General features: G+C 41.4%; 1 protein-coding gene across 2 annotated transcripts in view; it reads left to right on the top strand.

Annotated features, from left to right (window-relative positions):
- Positions 1-21,112, top strand: part of LOC147152710 (band 4.1-like protein 1) — a 64,166-nt gene that overhangs the window by 15,635 nt on the left and 27,419 nt on the right. Inside the window, exons 2-4 of one of the 2 annotated variants that reach the window (XM_086051514.1) lie at positions 5,392-5,480; positions 5,678-5,827; positions 19,758-19,862. In XM_086051514.1, coding sequence (XP_085907640.1) covers positions 5,409-5,480; positions 5,678-5,827; positions 19,758-19,862 — 327 coding nt within the window. In that variant the 5' untranslated portion in view covers positions 5,392-5,408. Of the gene's footprint in view, positions 1-5,391; positions 5,481-5,677; positions 5,828-19,458; positions 19,588-19,757; positions 19,863-21,112 lie in introns of those variants that run through there. The other variant, XM_086051522.1, reaches the window with a different exon arrangement.

Raw genomic sequence — 21,112 nt, 5'->3', positions numbered from 1 at the left:
CCTGTAAATATTCTCATTCATCCAGCTCATTTCCTTCTCATGACATTGAATCGCTCGCAACAGGACTGTTCTGGTTGTCTATGGAACATTTTCACCTCAAATCTGAGCAGATGACATCGTTTCAAGAAACAGGCTAGTTTGGACAAAACAAGCCTGGTTGTGTTGTGTTGTTGGAAACCCAACTGTAAATCCTCCAAGTTAGAAGTACGCCCCAAAACCACTCACACAGTAGTATCATTGATTTGGGAAGCAAAACAAACATTGTTAATATGCCTTGCAGTGAGGACTGTGCCCATCAATAGCAGTGGTGTGGAAATTCCCTCATTCATATTAGAGATAGACCGATATGCTTTTTTCAGGGCCGATACTGATACCGATGAGTTTGACACACCTGCGCTATGGAAAAGGCAAAAAGACAACATTGTATGTGGGAGAGCGACGGTGTCATAAGCCTCCTTCTCTTTTTCAAGATGGTGTTGAACACGTGTCACACAGTACATATTTACCTACTTGGTTTCAAATGAAGTAGGCATGCAGGCATGGATGCAGCATAGCTTTGTGCTGTAATCTTATTTGACTAAGGCAAAACAGAGAGAGAAGCTGCTAGAATGACTTGTTTCATGAGCATTGTGTTTGCAAAGGCCACAGTACAATGTAAACTACATTTAAATGCAGAATGGGAGCTTCTCGAGAGGATGATGGTGCTGTTTTTGCAGCTTTGACATGATTTGCCAAAATCAATCGGATCAGTTCTCCCTCTTTCCTTGATTAGAAGTAAGCTGTGCTGTGATCTGAGAGACGTGAAATAGAACAATCAGCAGAACGGGAAAGTAGAAACCGGTGTGCTTATTTTTAAGTGTCTGTAGTTGACAGGTTTGGCGGGACACTGCTTGGTGATGGGACTTAAGAACGTCACCATTGTTTCCTGCCTTTATCCAGACAGTCCAAAATGACTCACTGTTTATGCGATCTCTCCTTGGTTCGGTTTCCTCTGCAAACAGCTGTTCTTCGGTCATTTCTTATGGACATGTACTTGAAGTGGGATCTGCAAAACACTTGTAGAGATATTCTTTGGAGACCGACGTAATGAGTGCAAGCAGAGTTATTCAACTCCCCATTAGCCTTATCATACATTTTGGTATAAGAACGTTCTGGGGCTCATACAGTTTTTTGGGGGGGCGGGGGGGGGGGGGTGACATTTTGCTTCCTTTGTTGGATAAGAGTTTGACATATGCTTCCACTTTAGTGTATTTGGTTTCAGAGTCTTGCAGTTGGACTCACACCAGCTCATGGCGCTTTGTATAATGATCCCTGAGGAGCTATATGACTGAGGTGGAGAGCAAAGCCAAGGTCAGTTGGAAGGCTCAAAAGAATCCAGAGTGACACTCAACAGGAATTCTCTATCTGAGTTACTGATAGCAGAATGTGACACTGGCTTCCTCTAATAATGAACGGCAATGCAGCATCTTGTAGTAATTATCTCCAAAACATTAGAATTTCTTTTGGCTACAAAGGGCGGAGACGTACATTATACTCTGTATTAGGGATGGGAATTTCGACTAATTTGCCCGCCGACTAGTCTCAAATTTTATTTGCGACTAGTCAACTAGTCTATAAGGAAGAAAACTTGAATTTTAATACATATTGAATTCAAAGTTTAAAATGCAAATGTTGTGTGTAAATTTAAATTCTATTGATGTAACAACAACTGACTGAATAAAGGTGAACAATTTAAAGAGAAATACCTTTCTGATACATTTGCCAATGCAATGCATGGCATTTATTATCGCATTCTCATTCGCCAGTACCATGTTAGCTGCATTATCATGCACACAGGCGACGACTTTATTTTGTAGTGCCCACATATCCATCACACTCCGCAGGAGAGCAGCCAAATTTTCAGCTGCGTGTCTTTCCTCTAAGGCACATGCCTGAAGCACACAGCAGCGGAGATGTCCTTCGTCCACATAATGACACGTTATAGTCATGTAAGATTCGGTGGCTATGGATGTCCATCTGTCTGTAGCTATGGCAACATGCAGTAGTTGACCCGCTCAAAGAGCATCTCCTCTTTTATTTGGTTATGGCTACTCTCGAGTTGGGACGTGGTTGTTTTGCGGTTTGGGACCACGTACTCAGGCTCGATATACAGCATTAATTTTTCGAACCCTTTGCCTTCAGCAAAAAGCGTCAGCATATCGCGGGCAGTCATTTCACAAATTAGTTGGGTAATCTTTGCTGTGCGGCGAGCATTCAGAGCCTGGCCGGAACAAACGCTCTCATGCTCGTCTGCTTGGTACCGTCGGCATGCCCACTGTCATATGCTGCATCAAAATACTGCCAAACGGTGCTGTTTTGTTTTTTTTTCGTGGTAGCTTCGACATCTTCAGAATTGACTTTTCTAAATATTCTTCCCCAATCTTGGCGTCCCCGCCCCCTACTATGTGTGTGTGGGTGCGGGGGTGGGGGATGCGGCGGTTAGGGGGGGAGGGAGCAATTCTCTCTCTTGGTGCTCAGCATGCTTACAGAGGCCGAGGCAGAGGCGTGTGGAACAAGACGCGTGATACTTAATGCCGCGTTTAACCGACTAGTAAAATACAAAACGTTTAATAAATCGTAGACGGTTAAACGGTAAAACGGTAAAACGACTAGTCGCGCACATCCCTACTCTGTTTTCACATCCATCTTCAATAGGCAGCCGTGGTATCCAATTCTTATGTTTGTGTAGAGCAGTAACCTACGCCAGATAACCTAGAGTCCTGTGGCAATTGCATTTGGCTCATCCCAGCAACAACAGATACACCCTCAGATGAAGAAAATCACAGAATATTTAATGGCTAAAAGCTAAAAAAATATAATGAAAATGTCTTTCTTTCAATTTTTGATAGCTTTAATATGGCTGCTAAAGTCTTAAGAAACAGGTCACCTTACCCTTGTACAGAGTATCACATCCTCTATTGATCTACTTTAATTTCATCTTTCATTGAATGATAATGCCATTGGGTGTTGTCATATTAGACCTCTGGTAAGGCATGAACTGAATGCGACATAAGTGTAAAAAAATGAGTTGATTGAGCATTTGAGAATTTGAACAATTGTGTATAAATTGGTTGTTAATGAATTGCGTCTGAGGCCACTGACACACAAGTTTAGAACATTCAGAACAAACTCATTCACAAAAAAAAAGAAAAAAGAAAAGAACTGTATATATATGTATCTTCCAAAACAACGGGCGGCTCTTAACATTGGTTGTATTTTAAACTCTGGCTCTGCTGTTTTTAGCTGTTTTATTGATAGACAGAGCTTTCTGTCTAAGCTCTTCCAAAGTTTTTTTTTCTTTTCTTCTCAAACCATTCTTCTCCCATCAGGGGTCACCACAGTGTACCACCTTTCTTGGTGCAAAACTTGCTGTTCATCTGGGCTTGGGACCAATACTCGAGATCTGTCTTTGACACGAAACATCTGGCATTTTGTAATATTCAGTCAGTCTTCATTCAACCCAAGTTCTCATCAACTGTCTTCGAATTCTAACGGCAGAAACTACAATCTCAGAGATGTTTATTCATCTGTGTGTGAATGAGGAAGCATCGGTCAGCATTTTCAGTGTGGTTAATGTGGAAAAGCGCCACGTGAAACCCACCCATTTAGTGTTTCCCACATATCTGGCATATAACACACACCGTGTTAAAGTAAACATTTTTGAGTATTCTGGGAAGTACTTTTTCTATGGGAGCCAAATGGACTGAAAAGCATTCCGTTTATCTGTCAATAATAACGTTAGCTCTCCCAATCAACGTTTCACGGTTTCAGATCTTGTCGAAATGATAAACTGCATCTTTCCACTGTTAGCTGCAAGACTGACTGCAATGAAAAAGCACCTTTGAACAAACTGAGAAAATGGCAGACGAGCAAGGCAATGAGTCAAGTGCTTTAATCGTTTGGCTGGTGAGGTATGAATACCAAGAATGTTTCCCTTGAATTTGAAAGATCCCCGGCCTTCTTTTCTACACTATTCTTTGTGTTTGTCTGCCCTACATCCCTTAAGTGATAAAAATGGCACTACACAAGGTAATCTTCCTTTATGAATCTTGAACCACAGATCTCCACACAATGAGAAATCAAAATAGAATAAAAAGAAGAACGATTAATAATGGAATTCTGTCGGACGATATCAGGTCTTTTTGGCCTTTACCTCCATCTTTCACCTTGCACAGAAGATTAGGGAAGCAGAGTCCAGAATTGATGTCGAAGGGGCACAGTCTGAATGCCCAAGTGACCCAAAAGAAATTATTGAGGAGTGGGACCAGCCATATGATTCTACTGCCTCGTAGGGATGTGTTCTATTGAATTGTTCATGGCTCTTTAAACAGTTCAATCAAAAAACGTCAAAAAAACAAGTAAATAAACAACAGTCCACTTGAGAAAAGACATAATAATTGCCTATAATTCCCACCCGAGTGTGAGATGTTGCACGTTTATTTGAAAATAATGCAATATTTTTACTTGGTCAAATAATTTGCACTCTGTAGTTCAAAAGAATATTTATAGTATTATCTTGGGCAAGTTCATCTGACGTATGAAGAAAATGTTAAACCTCCGATCCTGTGCTCTCTTTTTATAGCAAAGTCGCTGACTGACTCAGGGTTTTATCTCGGCTAATTCGTTCCTCTTTACCCTAATCTGAATTCCAGCTCTTTTACACTGATTGGGTTTGGCCACAGTGCAGTGGTCACTGTATTGTTTGTACATTACACACCGAAATCACATAGTCAGTCCCTTTATTTTCTCATTCCACCACATTAACATCCGTACACTCAACTCAATACCCTAGGCACTACTGACCTCTAGGGGTAGTAACACAAATGTTACACATCGATACAGCCACCTTCAAATGACAAGTCTCATCCTTCACCAGTATATTGCGTTATTGCTTTTATGTCCATCTCCCCACCTTGCTGTCATTCCCTTCATAACCCCTTTCGCTTGTGTCCTATCATTTCTCTTCATAACCTCTTCAGATGACTACCCCCTTCCTGCCTCCTATCCTCTATCCGTGTTGTCTGCTGCAAGGCTCGGCAGCTGATAGAATTTATGCTATGTATCTGCTTGAGAAGACAGGATGCTGGAGTCTGCACTCTGCACTCCTCTTTGTTTCAACATCCTTTTGGTGCATGAAAAGCAGAGTGGAGGTGAATGGCAGCTGAGGCTAATACACTATGCCAGCATGACTCAATTAATGTGAGGATAGCTACAGAGGGAGACCATTTTGTTCATCAATCACGTCTATATTCCGGTAGTCATATTGGACATTTAGGGCCAGTAATCATTTCAGCCGCACTGTTCTTATGAGCAAGCGGAATAAGATCCTACTGTGTTTATGTGTGCTTGCAGGTCTTCAATCTATTTCTATGACAACAGAGAAGGCTTTGGCGGAGGAAATGAAGAGTGCAATGGAGGGTGACTGCAGGAGAACCAATCAGGTAGGTGTACTGGGGAACCAACAACAGCTCATTTTACTCAGGTCTCTCAATCATTCCACCCACCTCGATGAAGCATCTTTTGATTTTACTGCAGTGCTTCAACCTATTGGACTATTGATTAATTACGTAACGAGACAAGCAAATGCATCTGAATGAAAATAGTTGGACAAAGACATATTTTCACTTTCTCTGTCCAGGTTCCAGAGGACCAGCGCGATGCGGACGAAAGCTCAGACAAGACGCCCAGCAAGGCTTCCAAATCTCCCCAGAAGAGCAACAAGAGGCCCAAGACTGTTCCTGTTAAAGTCAGCTTGCTTGACGGCTCAGATTACGAGACCGCCGTTGAGGTACATTGTTCGGTGACTTCGGTGTGGAATGTGGCCAGCAATCCATTCACATGCTAGACTGAAATTACATGCTGATGTGAGACAAGAGTGAACTTTTAGGAGATGTCATCCACCCTGTTGTTTTTTGGGCATCTGTTCCATTAATTAAATCGATCAGAGCTCACAATTGCAGACGAGACCTGTGGTGAACAACTCAATGAGCAAAAATATCCAAAAGAACATCCCGATCCATCCCAAAGACAGTTTTATAGGAACATGTTCGCTTCACATCACATCACTCATCTTTCTCAATATTTAATGACACAACAGTTTGAAACAGAGAAGTCTGGCATAGCTAACATTTCATTTGATAATCTTCAGATTTGTACTTTGCTTGAAGTTTTTCACGACGCCATCATTGTGGCTACCGCAGTGGTGATGGAAGGCTGCTAACTGGCTAAGATGAAGTCGTGCCAGTGCTTGGGCTGGTAAACAATCTGTACAAAATGTTATAATCACATTGAAAGACAAATATGATTGATTTGCAGCAAATTTTACAATACAATACAATACAATACATCCATCCATTATCGATACCGCTTCTCCTCACAAGGGTCACGGGGCGTGCTGGAGCCTATCCCAGCTGTCTTCGGGCAGTAGGCGGGGGACACCCCGAATTGGTTGCCAGCCAATCGCAGGGCACACAAAGACAAACATCCGCACTCACAATCACACTTAGGGGCAATTTTTATAGAGTCCATTCAACTTACCATGCATGTTTTTGGAATGTGGGAAGAAACCGGAGTACCCGGAGAAAACCCACGCAGGCACGGGGGGAACATGCAAACTCCACACAGGGAGGCCGGAGCCGGGATCGAACTGTGAGGCGGACGTGCTAACCAGTCGCCCACCGTGCCGCCCAACGAGACAATACAATGCAATTTTATTATTTTTATTAGGGATGCTCCGATCGATCGGGCACCGATCATGATCGGCCGATTTTCGTGAAAAGTTACGTGATCGGAATATTCGACCAAAGCTTTTTATTGCCAATCAAAACATCCGTCATGCTTCGCAGCCTACAACCGTGTTGCGTCCCTCCCCCACTGCTCGCAGCGGAGGCGCGGCTGTGTTAGGGAGCCTTTTTGTTACCCTACATACTTCAGATACAAGTCGTAGCTCTTTCTTGCTACCTTCCTTGTACCATTTTCCAAATATGCACATAAAAAGCACAACTTTCAAAATAAAAGAACCAAATTTTTCATTTTACCTTGACTTCACTGTCACTGTGACAATGTGGGCCGGACAGAGACTGTAGGTAGGTTCAATGTGGCCCCCGGGCCATACTTTTCCTAGCCCTGAATTAAACACTGGGTGTATGTAATACAAATGTGGCCAGAGTAAAGTGACAATGCAGTGGAGCTGTTCCCCCTGCACTAGGATACATATTCTGTCTCTCATATATTTTTTTATGTTGTCCTCCATGGATGAGAAAGTATCCGGCTAATTGCTGGTGGTACCTTGGTAGCATGTCCAAGTAGCTTTTCACATGGGGATTTCAGTTAATTTTGTTCAAATGACCACCCGATGACTGGAGATAAAACAGTCAGCAGCTACTGGGAAAACTAAAAGCAGCCAATTAACAGAGCAGCTTCAGGTCAGATAACACAACACAGAGCCTCTTTGGCCTGTAATCATTCAAATACAGTACCCCCAACGAAGCTGCTCCAATTAGGAGTTTATTATAATGAATACTAGGCACTCTTTTTATGAGTAAGCAATGTTCATTTTACAGCTAAAACAATGTAACAATACCTTGAGGTTTGTGGGTCTCAAAAGTTTCACAGTCCAATTGAAGCTTATTATCGACATAGACATGGATAATTAAAACTTAACAGATCTGAAGAATTGTGTCTGGCTTTTGTTTTACCATCCTGCAAAAAAGCAGACATATAATTAAATTAGGCTTTTCTTTTTAAAGCTTCTTATGTTGCAGCAATGACAGCCATCTTACAATGCACACATGCTTCTAATTGTTGTCACACTGTGCAAGAGGGAGAGAATCCTCCTACGTTTCAACAGTCCTTGACTCAGCACACTACATTACATTGCACCTCTACGAGACAATGCGTGTGTCTTGGCAATAAATGTGACTGTGTCATGAAATAATGCTTTCATTGTGGGGGTGGGTACCTTTTAAATAAACAACCGTAACGTAACTGCTCAGTTTTTGTAATTTGTGCAGTGTGTTGGTAACTCAACATGCAAAAGAAAAGACTCTCCAGGAAGATCCGTGGATGTTAACCGTACATTCCACATTCCTGGTTGCTCATTGATCATTCATCATGAAGCTCATTAACCCCATTGGACCATGCACATGATGAAGGGTCTGTGACGACAATGCCAGATCATGTCACCAATATCCCTTGTAGACATTGACGTAACTGCTGCCATTAAACGAGGAGCCAGAAGGGCTGGGCAATTAGTCCAAATTTAATTGTGCTTTTGATTTTAGCTTCTCTCGATCTTAAAAACATTATAATCGAAGAAAAACAATTAATGTGTTGAATGGCACGGTGTGTTTGCAAGTCTTTGACGTTGTGAAAGTACACTGAGTGCATTGTGTACTTCATTATGTACGTGTACGTGTGATTCTGCCCTCCCGGAGGGTATGTTTAATGACATAATGAAGTTTACTGTAAAACTAAACACACAACAATAAGAAATACACACATTGTAGATTTAAATACATGCTTCGTTTTAAAAATTTGGAACATTCAAAATTTCTTGGCCAAGAAATTGAAACACTTTGCGAATGTTGCGTGTAGGACATAGACAACAACCAGGTCTTTGTGAACGTTTGCGATTTTGAATGAACCCTGAAGAAAATTCGACATTCGCTACCTTCGCAAACACTCGCAAACCTTCACAGCTCAGTGGGATACGGGCTTTGGAAATCCAACTGTCCATCCATTATCCAACCCGCCAGAAGTGTCCATTTTACGAAGGTTTGGTACGATTTACATTCATTCATTTTACTTAAGTCCGCCATTCGTCATACAACAGCAGCCTTGGTACCCATCCGGCATTCTGTCTATCTTTCAAGCCAAACCAAACTGTAATCGTCTGTCGGTCAGTCCGTCATGATATTTTAACCGCGCTTCCCTCGGTAAACAGCAAAGATCCGCTATTCAGTCAATTGTCAATCCGAAAAAAAAGGTGAAAAATCCATCCACCCATCCATTATCTGAATCCATATGATTAAAATGGTAAATTAAGTGCACCATACAGTATACATCATACTGTGTCGGCTTGCTCCCCTTAAAGTTTTGCTTACCTTAACCAGAATCCCGTGTCACATTGTTGCCAAAGGTAAAATCTTGGTTGATTCAAATGTTCGTAGTCCCTGTGAGAATTAAATTACCCATTACAATGAAAGAATGTTTTTTTTTTTTTCGAATTGGTCTTCTTTTCTTCCTTCTTCTTCTTCTTCTTCTTCTTCTTCTGTCTTTTAGCGGTTGGTAAACAACTTTTGGTGCATTACCACCACCTTCTGAAATGGAGTCTGGGGGATTTCAAAATACAGTTTCACAACCTCCTAACCCCACTCTTTCCAAAAATGAAAATAGAAATGTAAAACTTAATTCACAAGAACTTGTCTGTAAACTCCTTTGAAAAAACATGTTTATTCTTTGGCTTTTGACTGCCACTGCTCTGCTGTTTTCTGGTCTCTATAGTATATGTGTTGCTATCATTAATTTGTGTTTTAATTTACTGCTTTCACTGTCTTTGTTGTTATATTATTGCTATTTTACGTTATAGGAAAAGTGCTTTGTCACAGCCGCAGCTATTGTGAAATGCGCTATATAAGTAAAGTTGTACATTATTGTATTGTATTAGTCAACCTGAGGAACTGCTGTACATATACAGTAAATGCAGTCCGGGTCGCGTTTCTGTCTCTCTTCACCACAACTGGCATCCGTCAATAATGGACTGTAATGTCCGTTCGGACTTGAACTGGTTAGTTATGATTACACAGACAGACGAAAATCCACTTCCGTCTATGCTTACTCTTTTTTTTTCTAAAGTTTTCTTGTCTAACGTTAGCAAAATGGGAATCCGTCATAGATGGATAGACAGACGGCCCGTCGGTCAGACAGAATGTCCACCTGTGCGAACCGCTTATCCTCGCAAGGGTCATGGGCATGCTGGAGCCTATCCCAGCTGTCTTCGGGCAGCAGGCACGGGACATGCTAAATTGGTAGCCAGCCAATCGCAGGCTTTAGAAATCACTGCAATGAAATATGCAAACACATAAATCTGCGCAGCATGTGGCTTAAGACCAAAATGACATAAATATCCAATTTGAAAATGAGTTTGCGACAACCTAATTTTGAAATCTGACGTCAAGGATAATAGTTTGTTCAACTATTGTTAGTCTGTTGGTCCATCAGTTGGTCCGCCCCAAAAACATCAGGAAAAAAAGGGCATCCGCCAGTGACAGTCTGAAGGACCACCGCTGACGGACACGGTTAATGACGATTACAATGCTGGATGAATACCCACTTCCGTCATTCGTCAGTCCGTCATTTTTAAAAAGGTGTCGCGTCTTTCGTCAGTCGTCACCAAAACGGGCGTCCGTCAGTGACGGACTGACGGACCAGTCCATTGGTCTGACGGAATGCATCTCTGCCAGAAACGCTCCGCTCGCATTTGGGCTAACTGCAACATTAAGTTCTTGTTCCTGTATAACAGGGCTATGCCAACCCATGTCTTGTGATCCACGTACAGCTCTTTGGCTGGTTTCATGTGGCTCTGGAAAGCCTTTTCACAACAAATTTAGCTGCCGTCGTCAACCCCATTTGTTGTGTATGTGGTGAGGAGTGTGGAGCACGGAATAGAGCGTTTCTGGGCGGCACTGTGCAGCGTGTGGGATGTCTGCCACAAACGCAAGTCACCGGAAAAAAACAACAACAAATATTTAGAAGCAGCGCCGCCGTGATGTTAGAAAGCTTTTCTAAAGGCGGGGGCTCATTTACTGCTCTTTTCTTGGACTCATTTACAGTAACCGTAAACCCATGAGGGTGCTTTCGTGCTTAAAATGAGCAAAAACAGGCATTTCTTTTGCAACAATGAAAGATTGTTGCTGTTTTCTTGTCAGTGGGAAAAATCTCACTTTTTACTTCCTGGCAGGCTGCTACGGCAGCACTTCTAAATATCGGCATGCTGTCGCGCATACCTTTTATTCTGAGTGAGCAAGTCTGCCAGGGCTCGTTCGAACGCGGCAATTGAACATGTTATGTTCGTCAATCAAGGTACCAACTATGTGTCCATATCACGGGTATGCGCTTTTACGCAATTGACCTGGAGGGGAAACATGTTCAATAGTGTTGGTCTATGAAACTCGCTCTCAAAATGGAAGAGAGAAAATGCAAAACAAAATATGAAGATGAACACAGTACATTTTACCACAGTGTTTGATGAACGTAATGGCAAGCCATTCTGCCTGGGCACCATTAGAGCATTTTAAGGCTTCAACACTTCAGCAGCACTTCAGTTCCCTCCATGCAATCAAACAGGAATTTCCTAAGGCTCTGAACTTTACAAGTACAGGTTGCTCACTTTGAAAGGTCAAGCAGAAAAGTAGACACAGTTGTTCCCAAAATTTATGAAGCACTGTAAATCTGCTTGGAACACAGCATGGGCTGAAAAGGCATACAATAAGGGGTGTTCGTCAAAACATGCAAAAGAGAGCTTGGGTGTGAGGGGACGGGATGGGGGCAGTTTATGTACTGTATGCATATGTGTATGGTGTGGCTCTTTCTTTCATTGAGGCTTTTAGCCTCTGAGTGGCTGGCCACCCAGGCTGTATGACAAAAACATGTATGTCTGCTAGCAATTAGATGTGGATGAGAATGAGAAGGCACATGTAACAGGAAGGAATTTCAATTAAAGACGATGAACTGAAAGGCCAACATGCATACATAAGGTGCAAGGCGCACTTTCTTTTTTTTTTTTGAAAGTCCGAAAAGTACGGTATTGTAAACATGGGTTTGGAAACAAGAAAATGCTTGCGGTATCGCAATGTTTTTATTTATTGCATATGAAATTTGAAATTGTAGTACAGATTTTAGCAAGAACTTCTTGCATCTTGGTTTATTACTGTTATGGCCTTCTCAGACTACACAACTTTTTTGTCATTCACAATGGCACCGCTGTGAGATTACAAGATATTATCGTTGTGTGTCTTGGACCGGGTGAGTCACACAACAAGTCTGTCACCGATCAAACCCCGCCCAATCGTCGCGTGCCTACGCCAAGATTCTGTCCATTGCCGCAGGTCCATCGCAGAGGCGGGACAAGCAGCTGTCAGTCATGTCAACGGAGGCAGGACAAGCAATTGTGTAGTCATGTTGACGGACGCGTTATGTGCCAATGCATCTGCGTTGTTCATAAATTCAGAAAAGGCAACAAAAAAAAAAAAGAAAAGAATAAGAAGAGACTATGGACCCGTTCCTGGATGGTGGGGAGAGGGAAGCACGGACTGTCTATTCTCCAAAAAGAACTTGAGGTAACAAATTTGTTTAACAACACCACGCTTGCTAATCAGCTACTAGCTTTGCAGGTAGCAAAAAAACGTGGCATGAGTTGAAATGCTATATACACTTTCAAGTCACTGTGCACCAGGATACCGTTTATTTGTGCGCGCCACATCCAGTCGCTTGTCATAAGTATGACGGCACTGTCTTCCTATTGGTCAGTGCCGAAGAACAAATCGAAGGATGAAGTAGGATGTGTCACACTATGTGGCAAGACGAACAAAATTCCGACATGCCAGAATTTCGTGGTGGTTGTATAGAAGCGTCCCAGATGCCAAAGGACCAATCGTTGAGTATGTCACGCTACACGGGCTATGAAGACAACTTAAAATCGGCTACGAGCAGCTATGTTTTCTGCGACATGTCTGTCGGCCCAAAATTGGGCTATATTCGTGTAGTCTGACATTGGCATTTGTGATCTATCAGTATGTGCCATGTGCAAGCTATCTATCCACCTCGACACCCTAGTTTAGTCATGCCTACCTATTTGCCACACCACACCACTATTTTTTTTTTAATGTGTTTCGTTGTTTTTACAAAGATTTTCTAGGTTTGTAACCAATAAAAGTCGAACTACAATATCTCCAAGTTGAAAAGTAAACATATTTTCAAAGAAAAACTGAAACTAAAAACCTGTTGTGCATATAGAGTCAATGCAGTCTGGGTCGCGTTTCCATCTCTCTTCAGCAAAACGGGCATCTGGTAATAATGGACTGCAAGGTCCGTTCGGACTTGACAATGTTAGTTCTGATTACATAGACAGACAAAAATCTACTTCTGTCTATGCTTAGCCCGTCTATTTTTTAAAGTCTGGTGGGAGAGTGTGGCAATAAGGAGTGAAGTGATGCAACTACAAAATTACGCTTTAATAAGGTCCACCTCATTCTAGTATCAAAAATAACATCTTCATTTTTTTCTGACCTCTGTTGTGTCTGTGCATTGTTTTAGCTATTCCATCATTTCACCCCGTCCATCACATTCACATGCACACATCCTTTCACATCTCCTAGCCCACGATACAAGAGGTATTTGAACATTGACAGGAAATCCATACATTGCATTTGACTGATGAACACGCCGTTGTTTGACCGGGCAGTAAATAGAATGTGAGAGTGAGAGAGGCAGAGGAAATCATAAATAGAGGCGGGGGGAGGAAGGGCAGAGACATATGGTAGTGGAAGTGAGTCTACTGTTCGGACATAATGATGAATGCTGTAAAGCCCCAACTGTGATTCCAGCCATGAAGTGCAGTAAGCAAGCAGCTCTGACACTAAAAACACAGAAGTCTTAGCCTACCACACAAACCACACAAAGCATAGATTCCTTTGTGCTGGCTTCAACCTTCCACAGGAGCTCTTTGTTTTTGTTGTTTGTAAATCAGTCATGAATTTCACAATAAAGTGATTTTGAATCTTATCATTTTGAGCCAATTATCCACCCGTGCCCATGTTTCAATGAAGAGAACTTTGGCTGAACTTAATTGTCCCGTTCAACTCACAAAATGCATTTTCTCACCTCTCCTGGTTAACCACATCACCATGATGAGTCTTTCATGCTGTTTTGGATGACCCTTCTTTGTCTAGTGGATTTTGTGGCTGAAACATGTGGAACACCATACAAAAGGGAAAAAAAAGCTAAATTGTTTACTTCAGAGCTATTTAAAAAACATACAGTATGTATTCAATTCATTCTGAACACATCACAAATGTGGCAAAACTAGTCACACACATGAGTTAATTTACATGAGTGTCCACTATTATTTCACTATTATTACTATTACCTCTCTGAGCTCCTCCACCCCTACGCATCTGCTCGGCTGCTAGGTCAGCGGACCAGACACTAGTGGAGGTAAAGAGGACTAAGCGGAGGCTCAGAAGGGATCGAACCTTTTTCGTTGCCGGTCCCTCCCTTTGGAATAATCTTATGTTAAAGTGGAAGTCAACCCAAACATATTTTTTTCAAGACTATGTCCTATGCAGGCCCACTAGTTGAAACAAGGCATTCTGATAAATACCGTGTTTGTGCAATAAGAGTTAATCCACCCATTTTTAGCCATCTCTGGGGGCGCCTATTTTGTCACTTCTGTCGATTTAAAATGACATCACAGTTGCTCAGGGCTCAGGTAACGGCCAATCATGGCTCAGCTTCAGAAAACAGGTGAGCTCTGATTGGTTGTTGCCTGAGCCCTCAGTAAGTGACAAATTGGCCGCCCCTAGAGATGGCTAAAAACGGGTGGATTAACTCTTATTGCACAAACGCAATATTTATCAGAATGCCTTGTTTCAACTAGTGGGCCTGCATAGAACATATTCTTGAAAAAAAAAATGTTAGGGTTGACTTCACCTTTAAATGTTAGGCAAATCCCCTCCCTGTCCATTTTTAAAACTCTTCTTAAAAAACTCTTATTTTATGGCTTTTGACTCAGCATGGTGTCTGCTGCATTTGTGTTATTCATTTATTGGTTTTACTCTCTTTATTATTGTATAGCTGAGTTTTACTGCATGTACAGCATTTTGTATGCAAAACTGGTTGTTTCAAAGTGCTCTATAAATAAAGTAGAGTTAATAATTATTTTTTCTCTCTCAGTGTCTCATTTCACACTTGCATGGAAATGCAAGGCGCGTTTATTTTTGTAGCACATTTCAGCAACAAGGCAAATCAAGGTGGGCGTCACGGTGGTTGACTGGTTAGCACGTCCACCTCACAGTTCAGAGGTCGTGCGCTCGATTCCGGCCCGGCCTTCCTGTGTGGAGCTTGCACGTTCTCCCCGTGCCTGCGTGCGTTTTCTCTGAGTTCTCCGGTTTCCTCCCACATTCCAAAAACATGCATGGTAGATTAATTGATCACTCTAAATTGCCACTAGGTGTGATTGTGAGTGCGGTTGTTTGTTCGTCTCTGTGTGCCCTGTGATTGGCTGGCAACTGGTTCAGGGTGTACCCCGCCTACTGCCCGATGACAGCTGGGATTGGCTCCAGCACGCCCGCGACCCTTGTTAGGATATTTGGATTGGATAATGGATGAATGGATGGCAACGCAAGTTGCTTCACACAGAACATTCAAATACAATGACAAACAGAAAAGGTAATCATAACTAAAGTGGATGTCAACCCCTAAAAAATCTTAACAAGAATATATCCGATGCAGGCCCACTAGTCGAAACATGGCATTCTGATTAATATTGCATTTGTGGAATATGAGTTCAGAGGTAAAATCCACCCAGCCATCTCAGGGGGCATCCATTTTGTCACTTTCTGTCGACTGAAACTGACATCACAGTTGCTGAGGGCTCTGCTTTCGACCAATCATGGCCCAGCTTCAAGAAACCGGTGAGCCGTGATTGGTCGTTACCTGAGCTCTGAGTAACTGTAATGTATGTTCAGTTGACAGAAGTGACAAAATGGCCGCCCCCTGAGGTGGTTAAAAACGGGTAAATTTAGCTGCTTAACTTAACTTAACATAACAATTATTTCACTAATTGTGGACACATTTTGCTGCTTAACTAATATTCCACAAACACAATATCGATCACAATGCCATGTTTACATCAGTGAAGGCGCATAGAACATATTATTGCAAAGAATGTTTAGGGTTGACTTCTTTAAAGCATTTTAAACGAAGCATGCAAAATATTGTCAAAAACATAAAATAAGACAATAAAACACATTAAATTAAAAGTTATTATAGAAGCCAAATATGGGTCAAATGTTTGTATGTAGACTTATCTTGAACACTGGCGCTGTCGCTAAGAGTATATAAGAAAGGAGAAAGAAACAGTGTACAGGTGTTGACTGGGAAGGGCATACAGGGTTTTGACAGCTTCGTGCAGTGGAATTTATGTTTATAGACGCTATGTGTTTTATGGAGATTTTAATTCTTGGAAAGTGACAAATAAACTACGTAGTTTAACAAATGGCTTATAGACTCTCTATGGACTGACACAATCAGATATCAAGCAAACAAGCCGCCAACGCGTCAGACCAAGCCAAACCAGCAACACTTTGCTGGCCCAGTATTAGACCGGCTATTATAGTTATATTTCAGATTTTGGGTAAAATTTGATAAATAAAAATGTTTTTTTATCATAAGCAGCGGTAAACAAGTGAGTCTTCAACCTTGATTGAACCGAGATCTGACGTTTTCTGGGCGTTTGTTCCAGACAAAGGGAGCATAGAATCTGAAGGCCAATTTTCGTTTCTATATGACTAGGGACACAGAGCAGACCTGCACCAGACAACCTGAGCATTGTATTCTGGGCCTAAAACATTCAGAGCTTTGCTTAGCTATGCTAACAGGAAAATTGTAAGTCTATACTCTGAGAGACAGGGAGACGGTGTAGAGACCTCAGAACAGTGATGTGGTCCACTCTCTGGTCTCAGTGAGGATTCTAGCAGTAGTGTTCTGGATCAGCCACAGTGGTCTGATTGACTTTTTAGGTAGACCAGAGAGGATTTAAGATCAAGGCATAGACCAGTTTCCCAAGGTCCTACTGTGACATCTGTCCTTTAATTCCACAAATATTTTGGAGGTGATTATAGGCTGATTTTGTGATTGTTTCTATGTGGTTTTTAAAACTCAGGTCTGAGTTCTTGACAATGCCCAGATTCCTGGCCTGGTCTGAGGTTTTTAACCCTCTCCAGGCAGGTGTTGCAGATTCGCAATAACTAATTGATAATCCCCTAATTAATACATATTCACATTATATGAGCCTTTTTTTACTCAGAAGTACTACTAAACTATTACTAAAACTTAATTTGAGCCTGAGAGGGTTAACTGAAGAGACTAGAGCTGCATGTTTATTTTAAGACATTCCTCCTTAGGTCAAAAAACAACTATCTCCGTTTTTTTCTCTGTTTCACTGTAGAAAATTTTGTGGCTGCCTCTCAATTACCCTGTGCTTGGCCGGTGCTATGGTCACCTGGGGACATTGAAATGTAGAGCTGCGTGTCATTTGTTGGTAATTTGTTTTATTGTTTTTTTTATTATGTGTGGAAGTGGAAGCATGTAAATGTTAAACAGAAGTGGTCCCAGGATGGAGTCTTGGGGAACCCTATATCTAATTTTGGTCTGCTCATATTTAAAATTACCTATTGACACAAAATAATTCCTTCACTTTAAGTAGGATGCAAACAAATCAAGAACTGTGCTACATAGTCCCAAACAATTAACCAGCCGATGAAGTAATACATCATGGTTGACTGTGTTGACTGTAGCACTGAAGATTTTCCATGATCTCTGTTTATGCGAATGTCACTAAATACTTTGACAAGAGTGGTATCAGTGCTCTGATTTGATCCAAAACTTGACTGGAAGACATTGAAGCACTTGCTAACTGTTAAGAATAAGAATAATAAGAATAAGAATAAGAATGCCTTTATTGATCCCACAGTGGGGAAATTTTCATTGAGAAATAATTGAGCTGTTGGGCACAGCCTTTTCAATGATTTGATTTTAAAAAACATTTTATATTGGTCTGTAATTGTTCATTAAGGTGTTTTCTAAGTTGCAATTTTTTTTAAGAGTGGTTTGCTAACAGCTGTTTTCAGGTGCTGTGGGCTTAGAGACATATTTACAATCTGTAATAGATCAGAAGCCATGATGTATGAATTCTTTATGGAAAAGGTCTGTGGGTAAAACATCCACACAGCAGTAGGAAGAGCTCAGTTGGTGTAAAATATCCTCCAGATTTTTGTCACTGATAGGATCAAATTGTGTCATGGTATTTCGATGGTTTTTAGATGTATGAAGCATGCCTGGTGTGGAGGGCCTCACTGCTTGTCCAATGTTCTCTAAAAAGAACAAAGCAAAGTCATTGCAGGCCTTAGCAGAGTGAAGTTCAGCTGCTATTTACATTGGGGGGTTTGTTAGTCTAAACAGTAGAAAAAGTGCACGAACATTATCTTGGTTACTGGTGAAAATGTTTGAGAAGAAAGACTTCCTTGCATTCCTCAGTAGTAAATTATAAGTGTGAAATTTCGTCTTACAGAGGTCATATTGAATCTGAAGATTGATTTTCTCCAGGCACCTACAACTTTTCGACACTCTTTTTTTCATTCTTCCTCCCAGCATGTCTTTGTAGTGATGATCTTCAAAAGTTAATGGGAGCAATGGAGTCTATAACATTTAACATTTTAAAATGAAAATTATCTACCAGCTCACTGACTGAACTACAGGGCACGGTGGCTGTTGAAAAAACAGTTCATGAAACAATTCACTGGTGTTTTCTGTAATACATTGTTTCTTAACAACTTCTCTCTGATTCCTCATGTGCCCAGGCATAGAGCTCTCAGCAGTGATCAGAAAGGGCCATGGCACTGCTGATGTACTGCTGTTGCCATGGCAACCCTGTATCCACCTAGCTTAGTGGTCCTTAATATTGGTGGACCAGCCAGGACATAGCTTATGCACTAGCTCATATTTTTGCTGTTATATGATCAGACAATTTTGACTTCAAGACATTTTCAGGAGGGGTTTACATTTATTTCTTTTGTTTTTCCTCTAATTTAATTTTTTCCCCATCCACTTTTTACTTTGGTAGCGGATGTGAGAGCAAATATTGGAACTGCTTTTGTTGATATTCTTAGTATGAACTGAAAACTGAGAGATTTAATATTACGCTAATAAGCAATCTGTATTTGTAGTCAGTCAATAATGCTATAATATTGTGTATCTCACAAACATCTCTTTGAATAGTAGACAAATTGTCTAGAATAATGATGACAATTGTAAAACTACTGGGGGAAACCAAGAGCAATGAAGTCCATTCTTCTTCTTCACTATTGCTTTGATGAAATAAAAAAAAAAAAGTGCAAAGCGTTGGCTTCTTTTTTTGTTTTGTTCAGAGCTTTAGTCATTTCATACCAAAGAGAAATGGATAGAGTGGGAGAGGGAACAAGGGACCTATTACTTCTGTTTCTATGGTAACAGCTGCTTGGTTGCTTTGTCGCCATAGGAGCTGGATTGCCCAAGGAGATGCTATTGTGTGCGGATGTGTGTATGTGTGTATGCGTGTGTGTGTTTGTGTAACCAACAGTACTCTTGTTCTCATCCCAAAAGGCTGCATTGATGAAAGGTGTGGTCGGTTGTTTAGCTTCTGATGTGTGCTCCTTCGCCTGAGGTTCGCACACAGCGTGGCCCTCCCACTCAACAGGGGGAAGTCATTGCTTGGGATCTTTATGGAGTTAAGTTAGTAATATTCCACAGTCTGTCTCTATGCCTTTGTCTTTTTTTATATGTCTTTGATGGCATGCATTAATCATGTTTCGACACTTGCATCTGCATTGCGTCACCTACCCACACACTGTGTATTATTGCACATTTATTTATAGCTATGTGATTCTGTGTGTGTTTGATAGAAATTTGCCAAAGGCCAAACACTGCTGGACATGGTGTGTGGCCATCTGAACCTGCTGGAGAGGGACTACTTCGGCTTGACGTTCCACGACCCCGACAATGCCAAGGTCTCGCCAACACATTCACACACTTTTGGAAACATTTGTGATGACTTGTTCCATGTGCGTCTCCTTCACATCCAAAAGGGTCTGCATTCCAATCTCATCTCAGTCTCTCCTGTGCTGAGTTCACATGTTCTTTGTTTATTTGGGATTGCTTTCACATTCCAAAAACATGCACATTAGGTTAATTCAGTCCTTCTCAAATAGTTGGGCGGCCGCCCCTGTGAGTGACCTTGAGGATTGGAGTGAGAACCCCTGCTCTAAAGTGTAATTATTATTCTTATTTTATTTATTGTTTTTTGCACCGAGTATGTGTACACTCAGCACATAGCAGAAGATATGAAGGGAATTGAACAAATCCTTAAGAGACATGATGGAAAAATATGTAACAGGGATGCAAAGAAAGTGGCGTGAGACTCAAAAACAATGCTAATAAAGTTATTCTTTGTGCTAAGTTGATCTATATTTCTTTCTTTTTTGTTTCATAATGTTAATTAGGATACAGTATGACGCTATGTAGAGATGTGCTCATTGCAATTTTATATACAAATGCTACTTTATAGTCTTTTGTATTTTACCACCCCAAAAGTTTCAAAAGATGCAGCTAAACCTCCGTATGCGTTTTCCACAAAACATGAGAGTTGGCCTTTATGTATTTTATGTAAAGTTTGATTGATTGATTGATTGATTGGAGTAACTAAACAAAAATGCAGTTTGTTACTTTGATTGTTATTAATGTTGTGAAACACTTATGCCCTCATCCATCCATCCTTTTCCTGAATCACCTACGCTTATTTATGCTGCAGATGACCTGTAGTTTGTCTCAGCTAAGTTTGAGCAAGAGGCCAGGTACTCCCTGGAACGGTCGTAATCAATTGCAGGGGAAATACAGACAAACAACCAGAGCTGGGCACTTGACCCTATTTTGCCGGTCCGGCCGCGACCCCCCCCACCCTTGACCTTGGTACCCCTTCCGACCTCGACCCCTAATTTGTAAAAAAATATCAAGCATTCAACAAGTTATTTATTTTCCACACTTCCCGCCCTTAACACATCCTGGCCTTCAAAATAAAAGCATACCAGCAAACCGCTACACAGCAGGTTTGCTACGGCGTATTTCCTGAAGTAGGGAAGACGCCAGAAGAAGTGCATGAACTCCACCTTGATGTGCCAGCGTTATCCTTAAATGCTGCACGCAGCTTGACTATACTCGCAGAGACAAGTTGTTTTGAAACAATTACGTTTCAAGTCGGGGG

This window comes from Filicampus tigris, chromosome 1, assembly GCF_054856515.1.
Source record: "Filicampus tigris isolate MCC_2025a chromosome 1, RoL_Ftig_1.0, whole genome shotgun sequence".
In the NCBI taxonomy this organism is placed as follows: Eukaryota; Metazoa; Chordata; class Actinopteri; order Syngnathiformes; family Syngnathidae; genus Filicampus; species Filicampus tigris.
Note: the sequence above shows the minus strand (reverse complement) of the source record. Positions and strands in the feature narration are given on the sequence as shown.